General features: G+C 26.3%; 1 protein-coding gene across 6 annotated transcripts in view; it reads right to left on the bottom strand.

Annotated features, from left to right (window-relative positions):
* The window catches only part of Nckx30C (solute carrier family 24 member Nckx30C), a 56,014-nt gene that overhangs the window by 1,688 nt on the left and 41,428 nt on the right, over positions 1-12,898 (bottom strand). For all 6 annotated transcript variants that reach the window (XM_035865389.2, XM_035865391.2, XM_035865390.2 and 3 more), the window contains 2 exons: positions 9,274-9,409; positions 4,972-5,224 (listed from right to left, as the gene is read on the bottom strand). In XM_035865389.2, the coding sequence (XP_035721282.2) occupies positions 4,972-5,224; positions 9,274-9,409 (389 nt within the window). The remainder of the gene's footprint in view (positions 1-4,971; positions 5,225-9,273; positions 9,410-12,898) is intronic.

The following is a 12,898-nucleotide window of genomic DNA, read 5'->3' as shown; positions in this document are numbered from 1 at the left end:
TGTCCTATGTACACCGTATGAAAAATTTTTTAATTGCAAAAAGGAGCTATCAATTTGCAATTATTCATTTGATATTAATTGAATTTAATTTTCGAAAAAATTAAATTTTATTATAATTTCCATATGGAAAATTTTTATTTTATATTAATTTGAACAAAAATTACATTTAATCGTGATCTTTTAAAAGACAAAAATATTACATACGTTTATCAAAAGAATTTTTAATTATTTTAAAAATAAATCCTCACTGAGCCTTCCTTAAAAAGAAATATTAAATTTAATTATACAACAAACAAATATATTAATTCATTTACGAAAATGATTTTTTAATGAAATAATCAACGATTAAAAAATTAATTAAGAACTTTTTATATATAGACCAAATATTTTTTTTTCTTTTTTGTTCTCCTTTTCTTTTCCTTCTATTCGATGACCTCTCGTCAAACCGATCGATTTATCAATACCAAGAATATTATCTGACTGATTTTTTTCAAGCGTATTCTCCTACAAAATGAGATTCTCTATTTCCAAAGCGAACGTTCCGTACAAACATGAACGAACTAGAGTTTCGTTCGTTTCCGATTCAGGCACTTTGCCAAATGGCAGATACCAAGCTAGATGGTACAAAATGATCACGATCGATTGATCGTTGATCGGATTCTATCCTCTCATCGTTTCTCCAATGAAAAATCGACTTCCAAAACAGATCCGTCTTCGGTCGAACGCATGATTTCACTTTGAAAGATACGTTTGACAGAGAAATAAATTGTTCAGAGATAAACAATATAATATAATATAATATTATATTGTTTATTTCTGAATACATATATATATATATATATATATATATATATGATAAATAAATTAATATTAAATTATATTTTAAATGATTACTATATATTAATATTATTATATCGAAGAGTTTTAAAGAAATAAAAAAATATTTTACTATATATATATACATATTAAGTGATATTATTATATAATATAGTATTATAATAATAATAATGATATAATATATATATATATATATATATATATATATATATAATAGGGATATATACATATGTACAGAGTGGGGCGATAATCTTAAATATTTCCATTCCTTTCAGAGATATGGAGAAATTTTGTTTACAAAAGTTATACGATATGAAAGGGATTCTAATATGGAAATAGTAATATTTTTATAGATAAACGCATAAAGGATAAATGAAGGTCAATTGAGTTTTTTTTTTTTGTATAGAATTAATAGCATTAATAGCATTAATCGATGCAGCTTTATATTCTCTATGAAAAAGTATTAAATCATCTATGTCGAAAAATTATTAATTTAGGAGATATTTCACAATTATGTTCTTATTATGAATGAGAAGGGAAAATTCAATTGATATTATTCATTAACAAAATCACTTTTTTATTGTACCAAATATTATTGTTATATTTATATAAATAAAGAATAAATTATACTTGAAAACGGTGGTTGTTTCAAGTCTCTACGACTTTTCGTTCCGAAGATATAGCCTTCGGAAGATTTTCATTCATAATTTGTGTAGTACAGCTGTTTGTAGTAATAGTAGTAGTAGTAGTAGTAGTAGTAGTAGTAGTAGTAGTAGTAGTAGTAGTAGTAGTAGGTTTGTGTAAATTCCTGGAATTTATATAGGTCAGGATATTACCGAGTCGTATTGAATGAAATTATGTAGGTCAGTGGGTTAACGTAAACGTATACCATTTAATTGTGAATATCTTCGGAACTAAAAGTCATAGAGACTTGAATCGACCATCATTTTAAAGGGCAAAATTTTTTTATTTTTTTTTCCTTCAATTTGTTGTTAATAATTCATAAACAATTTGTTATAAACAATTTGTTATGAATAAATTCTTACGAAGTAAATCCATCTTATTTTATGAAAAAAAAAAAAAAAAAAAAAAAAATACAATTTAGACTGCTGCTAATTTATAAAATTACACGAATTAAGAAATAATTAATAAACAAATTACTTTAGTTTATAAAAAAAAAACAATTTGTTATAAACAAATCCATCTTATTTTGCTAAGAAGAAAAAAGAAAGCAATTCAAATTGCGATTGATTTATAAATTTAGATAAATTAAGAAATAATTAATAAACAAATTACTTTTGTTTATAAAAAAAAAAAAAAAAAAAAAAACAATTTTTATCTACATTTTCAATAATCACGGTTTTTTTTTATCAATGTTGGATTATCTTCGGAGCTAAAGATAATAGAAAATTGAAACAAATACGTAAAATAAGCGCATAATAAGCGCAGTATAATAAGTGCATAATAAGTGCAGAGTATATGCTGAGCAAACGCTTATAAATATCTTCTAAACTAATAATTTTTCGACATATATGAATTACTACTTTTTCTTTTCTTTTTTTGTTTATAAACAATATTGAACTGCATAGACCAATGCAATCAGAAATATATGATTCTATTGAAAAAAAAAAAACAAAAAAACAAAAAAAAACAAATTACAGTTGACCTTCAAGCATTCATCTGCAGAAAAATTATTATTAAATAAAATTTCTCGATATCTTAAAGAAAAACGGAGACATTTAAGGTGATCAAAGTTATTGACCTATCCTGTATATTATATTTCTCTTTTCAATGAATGCTTTAGAACATAAAAAAAATATACGAAAAATTATAACTTTATAATAATAATAATAAGAAGAAGAAGAATAATAATAATATAATATATCTAACATATAGATATTTTATTTTTTGAAGAAATATATATGACAAACGATATGAAAGATATAAACTCCGAGAAATGCAATATTTCACTCAAAGTTTCCTAAGCTTATTCATGAAAGGAAAATTCTTAGCGGTTATAGGTGGGAAATGGATAACGTACGGCATAGTATTCGCGGTATTTTGTTCGATCAACGATATAATAATACGAGGAACGAATGGCGAACGCGATTACTGCCAGATAACGAGAATACCACGATAGGTCGACCATCGTGACCGCCGAATCCGTTTCTCCTTTACTGACCGCCAACTTCATTCCAATTCGAATTAGGTTGACCTCTTCAGATGTACGATTTTATTTAAGTTATAAACAAAACTATTTCATTTTTTATCCGTTAATATTACATTCATAATTAATAAACAAAATAAACAATAATTTCAACAGCATTAAAACTACATGTAATGTACAAAAGATTTGTAAAACAAAATGTAAAACAAAAAATATAAAACAAAATTACATATACATATATATATATATATATATATATATATATATATATATATATTATATATATATGTATTCGAATATTCGAATTAGGTTTACCTTTTAATAGGGACAATTTTATTGCAATTATAAATAAAATTATTGACATTTTTATTTGGTAATATTAAATCTATAGTTAATAAACAAATAAATAATTATTTTGAAAGCATTGATAGTATATATATATATATATATATATATATATATATATATACTATATATATATATATATATATATATATATATATATGTATGTATATGTATATGTGTTATTTGGAATATTCGAATATATTAAATGTCGATAATTTAAATATTTTATTTGTTAACATAAAATTTTGTTAAATGTTCGATCGACTATAACACGAGAAAATTCGATGAAATTTAATGAGTAATGAAATGATCGATTTCTTCTTTATAATTTTACTATTGAAATAGAAAATAATGAGACATAGGTATATAAATGTGAACTAACGAAGAGAAAATTCTCATGGTTTCGAATGACGTAATTTCGTTATTCCTAGTTTAAAAACATTCGTAAGAACATAATATTAAATTCCAAGCTATCCACGTGAATTTACGTAATCGTCAATCAGTAAAGAAGTTTCATAAAAGATCTCGTTAACGATGATTCTGTCTTTATCTCTCTCTCTCTCTCTCTCTCTCTCTCTCACTCTCCTTCTCTCTTTCTTTCCAACATTGATTCTCTTTTAACGAATTTTATAATATGTTGTGTGATACTGATAGAAGAAAGAAATAAAAAAAAAAAAAAAAAAAAAAAAGAAATAGAAAGAAAAGAAAAAGGAAAATAAATCCAACGCGTCTCTGTTTTAATTTTTTTTTCTTTTTTTTTTCTTTCTTTTCTCCTCATTATTCTTTTTTTTTCTACTCGTATCGAGATACACGATACGTTGTTAATCTTTCGATCTTTCGATCTTTCGATCTTTCGAAAAAAATAATTTGTCTAGCTTGATAACCTTGAAAGAAAACTTCGAGAAGATCGTGAAATATTCAAGAACGATATCGATCGGTATACGATGATATTAGATATATGTACGTTCAAGATTTATCAAGATGTTCGTACATATACTAATTACTGTAGATTTATTATTGTTAATAAATCATTTCAATTTAAATGAGATATAATAATGACTCAAAGAAAAAAAGAAATAAAGTACTCTATCATTCATATATCTGCATTTAACGTATGAATCAAAATTGATATGTACATTTATAATTATTAAATGATCGATCAATGGAAAAATTTGAATTTTAATGAGAAATTATAAAGATCATCGGATAAAATGATTTCGATCTATCATATTATCGATTTAATCATATGTTTGTATTTATCAAGATCTTCACGTATGATGAGTATATATTTATAATTATCGAACGATCGATCAGATAAAAGTTAAAAATAATAAAATTGATTAAAAAGAAAAAAAAAGGAAAATAAATAAATATATACAGATCTCGATCTATCGATCATTCGTATTAATCAAGATTTTCATTCATAAATCTGTTTATACATATTTTATACATATATATATATATATATATATATATATATATATATATATATATATATATATATCAAAGATCAATCAAAACAATTATAGAATAATATATATATGTATAAATGTTAAAGGACAATGATTAGGATCTATCGATCGGTTTTTAATCGTCAATGTCATGACAACGTGTTTGCTTACCCAACAGTGACGTCGAAGATGTTGCTACCGACAGAACTAGATACTGCCATATCACCGAATCCCTTTCTTGCGACGATGACGCTTGTGATGAGATCGGGAATACTGGTACCGGCAGCCAGGAACGTCAGGCCCATCACTTCCGGTGGTATACGAACGGTATCACCAAAAACGTTCGCCCACCAGACCATCAGGTACGAGTATCCAGCTATCCACACGATTGACCCTATGAATGTTACCGCGAAGAATTTTTTTCCTAAAAATCGAAATAAAATCGACGTTACAATGTTATTGTTAAAAAAAAAAAAAAAAAAAAAAAAAGGCAAACATTTTTTTATGAAATCCATAAAAAATTAAAAATTTTCTTTTTTTTTTTATCGTAAGATAAATATTATAGTAAGTTTGATTTAAATTGAAAAATATTATTTGATCGTAAGATATGTGTTATATTGAATTTGATTGAAATTAAAAAATGTTTCATTCGCAAAATAAATGATATAGTCAATCGTTAGAGATATTGTTATTACATCGAATTGTTATTAATTTGTGATAATAATAAAGTATTCTTAAATCATTGAAATTTGTTCGATATAAATTTTTGACACTTTAGAAATTAAATTTTGTATATGTTAAATAAACAATATATTAAACGTAACAATATCGATATGTCAATATTAATAGTTATTGATTCTTACGTGATTGATCAACTTCTCTTTTATTTTTCTTTTTTTTTTCCCCGCTTTTTAATTGTATAACTTTTATATTTGCTGTTAAATTGTTCAAATTTCAGCCGTACTGAACTTTAATTACTTATTGTAAATTGGGATGAACAATACAGTTATAGATTTTCATATGACTGATGGTATAATAATTAATTGCTATTATATATAATGATTGATCAACTACGTTTTAAAATGTTAAAATTTGTAATTTAAATGTTTTCAATTTCTTTAAATTCGACTGATCGAACTTTACGGACTTTTACAAATATAAATTTGATGCAGAATAAACGATTCAATTATTGATTCTTACATGATCGATTAATTGTGAATATTTTCAAATGTTGTTGTTAAATTCTTTGAATAAACCGAAGTATCGAAATTGAAAGACTTTGAAAATTAAATTTTATCAATGATAAACGTTATAGTTATTAATTATTATTATTATTATGTATACACAATTGATCAAGCTCTTTTTAATTGATAATATTTCTAATTTTGTTTCTAATATTTGAATATTAAAAATTTTTCTAATATTTCAATATTAAAATAATAATCTATATTCTAATATTTTTAATTGATAAAATTTTCATTTCAAATAACCGATGAAATTATTAATTGTTCAATGATTATACATAATTAGGCAAAATCATTCGTACAGATTATTTCCAATTATATAATTTACTCTCTTAAATAAATAACATATAACTGAAAAGAAAAAGAATTTACTTTTTTAAATTATTCTTTCTTAAAATCAATAGATATATCCAAACGATTATCAAAGAGATTTAAGACATAAATATCATAAATATTATAAATTTAATATTTGTCGATCATATATTATCGTTTGTTTCATTCGATATAACATAACATAAACGATAAATAAAATTTCTTCGCACATTATTTCAACTCATAAGTTACATATACATATATATATATAATACATAACATATATATATATAACATATATATATATGTACATTACATAACATATATATATATAACTTAACATTTCCTTAACAGTATGTGAAATGTAATTCATGTCGATCCTAACGACCACAATCATTTCTCGAATGGACCATTCACCGAGCGTAACCTTTTTCTTCGAAATCCTTACAATAAAGTACGAAGAAAATATCAACTGAAATCAGTTTCCGATGATGCGCATTTCGTTCGAGGTAAATGGCGATCGGTTATTCGAACGATCGAAAAGAGAGAGAGAGAGAGAGAAAGAGGGAGAGAGAAAGAGAGGGTGAGAGAGAGGGTGAGTAAAGAAGAAAAAAAACTAATCGCACTTGAGGACTCCTAATCTTTCGGTAATCTAATCCGATCCCTCGTTCGAATACTCGTTTGTCAATCTCTTTATCGAACTCGTTTTACCGACAGAAAAAGGAGAAAGAACTCATCATCGATTTCTTTTTTTTATCTCTAAAAATTCCATTTCAAATTTGCACATTCTTTTTTTGTCTCTTTATCCCTCTCTCTCTCTTTCTCTCACTCTCTCTTTTTCTCTATTTGTTATACTTATAAAGAAAAGATCTAGAACTTGATATCTTGTTTTTATTGATCAGTAAAGAAATACTCTTTTGGAAAAGATTGAAAAGGGCTATGAAGGTACATATATATATATAGTAGTAGGACGTGATTCATTGGACAATTGAATAGATACACACAATACGTCGATCAGGGCAACAATCAGTCGACGATTTGAAATTAGCGCGTCAATATCATCTTTCGTCGCAAGCATTGTATCACTTTGAAATACTGTGGCAGTTAATAGACCCCGCAGATAATGCATCGTTCCGATGCATCTATCCTTGATTGATATATATATATATATATATATATATATATATATATATATATATATATGTGTGTGTGTGTGTATGTATGTACGTATGTAATGTTCGGAAAACGAGAATTAAATTTCATATTTCAGTTTAAATCTTTATTGCAATGCCACCTCGTATAACAACTTTCAATTTGTTCGTATTAGCTCATTATTATATTTCGTTTTTTTTAATTAATTAATTAATTTATTTTTTGTCTTCTTTTTATATGTTTTCTTTTACTTTTTTTTTTTTTTTTTTTTTTTACTAAAATAAAAAAAGAAAAACGTAATTTGTCAGTTCATACATTTGAAGGTTAATAGTTATACCAGATATAACTTATAGATTTAATTTGTAAATTATGCAAATGTAATTATATTTGATATAAGTTGTTTTAATATGAGTATACTAACAAAAGTAGTAGTATAATTATAGTATAATTTATACTAGTTTAATATTATCAGTTTATTTACCGTAAAATTTAAGTTAATTTATAAGTTATTTACTGGCATAGATACGTAGTTATGTCTACTATAATTATATTAGTTATATCAGTTTATAATTTATACAGAAAGTGTCATAAGTTTCTTTGACGATTTTAAAAATCAATTACTCTTTTACGTGACATTTTGGGCATGTAGTTAGACATGTAATTTTACAAGCTTGTTTTACAAACATAAAAGTAATTAATATAAAAAGTTTCAAAAAGAAATAATTAATTTTTAAAATCATCTTGAAAATTTTTAGACTCACCTAAAGAATTCTGTTCCATCCTATATTAGTTCAGTATTATCAGTTCGTATGTTCTTTCTCGTACGTACACACACACATATATACATACACACACACATACGCGCGCGCGCGCGCACACACACACATACACATAACTAATATAAGTTATATTATAAATTTCGCGTACTATCTTTTTTAAACATGAAAAAAAAAAGAAGATTATAGAAGGATTAACTCGGTAACGAAATATATGATGATAAATATCTTGAAACGTATGATACTTTAAAACCTTTTTTGCATCACGAATATCTTCAATTAAATTTCTGATAAAAAAAAAGAAAAAAAAGATAATTCGTTAAGTTCAATTATGATTTCTTAAAAAATTGGTGGATTATCGAAATTTAATTTTTTACCTTTCTCATCGTCTCTCTCTCTCTCTCTCTCTCTCTCTCTCTCTTTTTCTTTCTTAGTCTCTATCTCTCATTCTATCTCATAACCTTTCCTTCACATTTTTTCTCGCATAAAACCACCCCATCTCAATATTACTCGCTATATATTCTCTATCTTCCTTCCACCACTAGATCCTAACAATTTGCTATAGCAAGCGTAATAAAAGACGTTAGCCACGTGCACTCTACTTAATCGAGTCTTTATTCGATTATTTCGAGGCTCGAAAGCTTATATCTTAGACATTATTATTATTATTAATATTATTATTATTATTATTATTATTATTATTATTATTATCATTATTATATTTAAAATAATATTAAAGTATCGATTCATTATCAAAAATATCTAAGCCTCTCGTTGTAATATTATAAGTATTATTTTTCGTTTTTTCTTTATAATAAATCATTAACATTGAAATTTCTTTTATATCATATTTTAATTTATAAAAGTCTCAGAAAAAAAAAACAAGAAAACAGAACGGAATTATTTACTAATTTTTAAACGATTTTGAATATATATATATATATATATATATATATATATATATATGCACATGAAAGAAATTAATTTACCTCTGGGTGTTCGTGTGTCTGGTAGAGTTAACCATAGAGGAAAGAGAATCGGTGCTACTAATATATAAGTTAGCCTCTTTTTAGGACTACTAGGCCAGCCCATGTCCAAGGCTTCTGGAGGCTCATCCTCTTCGCCCTGAAACAACATAAGAAGAAACATTTTTCTTTCTTTTTATTTTTGTTTCCTTTCATTCTCTTTTTTCTTTTTTTTTTTTTTTTTTATTTCTTTCATATCTTCCTCCAACTTTTATTCTCATCATTCTATCTAGAATAATTCAATCACGTTGGATCGTTAACGTGACGTCTACTGAAGACCTCGTGGTCGTCAGTCAAACTTTTATCATTGAGAGTAACACACACTCTCTCTCTCTCTCTTTCTCTTTCTCTCTCTTTTTCTCTCTTTCTCTCTTTTTCTCTCTTTTTGAATGACAGAGAGAGAGAGAGAGAGAGAGAGAGAGAGAGAGAGAGAGAGAGAGAGAAAGAGAAAGAGAGAGAGAGAGAAGCATCATGGTGTATTGTTAGAAAACACAATAAACTTGACGCTAGGGATAAGCTTCGAAAAACTGCAATCCGCGGCACAGGCACAAAGAGAGCCCGTCCCCCCCACCCCTCTGCTCTTATTCATCCTTGGATAAACCTACTACAATAGGTTGTGTGTGATTTTACTTGAATTCTCATGACTACTTCTCTTGTTTCTAAACAAATGTTTTAATCAACTGAGATACTCGAGTAAGGCACAGATAAGAGTTCTCTCATTCTTATCTAAAATGATTTAATCATAGACGATTTCCGATAAACAATGGATGAGAAATATTTTTGACCTTATCTAACTTGTTTGAAATTCAAATTAATCCATGTCAGAAATTTTCTTAAGTGACACATCGATTAAAACGATATCGAGATATTTTACTTTCTTTCTTTTCTTTTTCTTTTCTTCTTTTTTCTTTTCGTTTCTTTTTTTTTTCTTTTTCTTTTTTTTTTTTTTTGAATCAAACAGAAGAAGACGAAATGATCGTTTTGGTAAATCTTCTTCGGCATTTCTATCATCGATTTTATTTATTTATTTATATATTTACTTATACAATTTTTTTTTTTCTTCGTTCAATAATATTTCATATAATGGAAGGTAATTTATTTAAGCATTTAAAATTATAATTTATTTAAGAATTTTCTTTTCTTTCTTTTCTTTATTTTCTTCTTTTCTTTTCTTTTTTTTTTCTTTCTTTTTTTCTTTTTTTTTTTTTTTGAATCAAACAGAAGAAGACGAAATGATCGTTTTGGTAAATCTTCTTCGGCATTTCTATCATCGATTTTATTTATTTATTTATATATTTACTTATACAATTTTCTTTTTCTTCGTTCAATAATATTTCATATAATCGAAGGTAATTTATTTAAGGATTTTATAATCGGACGTGAATTATTTTCTTTTCTTTTTTCTTTTCCTTTTTTTTTCTTTTTTCTTTTTTTTCCTCGTATGTTTGAACATTTTCTTTTCTTTCTCTTTTTTTTTGAAATAAATATATGTCGTATATATCTTGCTAAAGAGCTAAAGTGTTGTGAAATTGCGAGATGTTTCTAGATATGTTGAGATAGAAAGAGAAGGAGAAGGAGAGAAAGAGAAAGAGAGAGAGAAAGAGAGAGAGAGAGAGAGAAAGAGAGAAATATTTTAGTGGTGAACACGTGTACTCATTAAAGCGACCAAAATTGTTACATTTCTCTCTACACTTAGTGCTTTATAACACGAGGAGCAGCAATTACGCACGCGGAGACGTCGTTCGAAGGTAGGTAACGACGTGCACTGGATGCACGTGTTCGTATTCAAACCCGTATAAAGTAATTTCACTAGAAAGACCTATGAAGTATATTAAATGGAATAAAGAATTATTACAAGAACCGTACAATGTCTGATGTAATATTTTTCAATGTTCCGTTTTCTTCGTTTCTTTCCTTTTTATTATTTTTTCTTTCTTCTCTTTTTTTTTTTTCTTTTTTACATTTTCCGATTTTTTTTTCTCTTTCTTTTTTTTTTTTTTAATTTATCTCCTATATCATGAAGCATATGCATATTTAGAAATTAAATTAAACAGTTAAAGATTAGTTCCGCACAAATCGTAAAATAACATTAGATAATCTTTCGATCTCTCTCCATTTATTATTTTTACAAGATAGATGTAACATTTATTGTAATAAAAATTCAAGAGAAACGAAAGATTAGTGAAACACAAACTGTATGAAAAAAAAAAAAATATATATATATATTGTTTTTATTTCTATTCTTTTTTTTCTTTTTTTTCTTTTTTACGAGACAGATAAAGAATCGAAACGAAAAATTATAAGTAATGAAAGATTAACGTTCGTAAAAAGAATTTAATGCAATTTTCAAAAAACTCTTGAACTTATTTCTATACAATAAACAATGTCTTATTTAGAAACGCGAGATAAAGGAAAAGAAAAAAATGAAAAAGTTCGCGACGTGAATTGGAAAAATTTTAAACAATGATTTTCATTAAAAAAAAAAAAAAAAAAAAAAAAAAAAAAAAAAAAAAAAAAAAAAGAGAAACAGAAAGAAAAAGAAAAAGACGAAATATAACAAAACAAAAAACAAAAAACAAAAAAAACTAAACGAAGAACCAAGAGATTGATAACAAAAGCTATAAAAAAGAAAAGTGATCATATAATTTGTCTTACGAAAAATTGAAAGAATTAAATAGAGATCTATCCATTAATCTTTTAATATCTTAGAAAGTAGAAATGTGATGAAATGAGAAGGGGAGGGTCATAGATCGAAAATGACCGTGGAAGAGAGTGAGTATATATATATATATGTATGTGTGTGTGTGTGTGTGTATATCGTTTTTGTAAAATCCGGAATTCGAGTGGAAAACCCGCCGGCTGGTGACTTCGCAACGAATGTTGGTAAGAGTAGAAAAAAAATAGCAGTGGTAGTACTAGTAGTAATACTACTACTATTACTAGTAGTATTATTATTACTACTACTACTACTATTAATAGAAGAGTGCAAGTTGCAACAAATGCAACGTAGAAAATAGGAGAAGGGAGAAAGAGAAAGAGAAAGAGAAGACAACTTTGTTGGTGTAGGTTGATGTAGATTGGTGGATGATGGTAGTGTTGCCGGTTGGAGAAGGGTGTAGCCAGCATTGACCTAGATTCCGCGGTGCATTCAAAATGAAAAGGCCTTTTCGCTCATTTAGGACAAAGCGGCCGGAGGATCTCTGCCATCGGCATCAACCTGAAACCAGCAGCTAATATCAAGCCGAAAAAGATTTGGCCGGTCGATTTTTAGCCGTGAAAAAAAGCAAGAGCTTCGTTCCTCTTCGAACCGATTCTAAAGAAGGGGGCGAGGAGAGAAAGAAAGAGAAAGAGATATATATATATATATATATAACGAGAGAACGAGTTAGAGAAAAATATTTGGAGAAGGAGAAAAAAAAGAGAATGTTTCTCGAATTAAAATTGTGATTAGGATTTATGTTTGTTCATGAAATCGTCGATTTTTAAAAATAGATTCAATATTCTTCTGGTAATCTACCAATTTATCTCTCTTTTCTTCTCTCTCTCTCTCTCTCTCTCTTTCTCTCTATCTTTCTCTCTTTTTTTTTCA

This window comes from Vespa mandarinia, chromosome 11, assembly GCF_050613455.1.
Source record: "Vespa mandarinia isolate Hongniang chromosome 11, ASM5061345v1, whole genome shotgun sequence".
NCBI classification, from domain to species: domain Eukaryota; kingdom Metazoa; phylum Arthropoda; class Insecta; order Hymenoptera; family Vespidae; genus Vespa; species Vespa mandarinia.
This window is presented reverse-complemented; position numbering and strand designations above follow the sequence as displayed.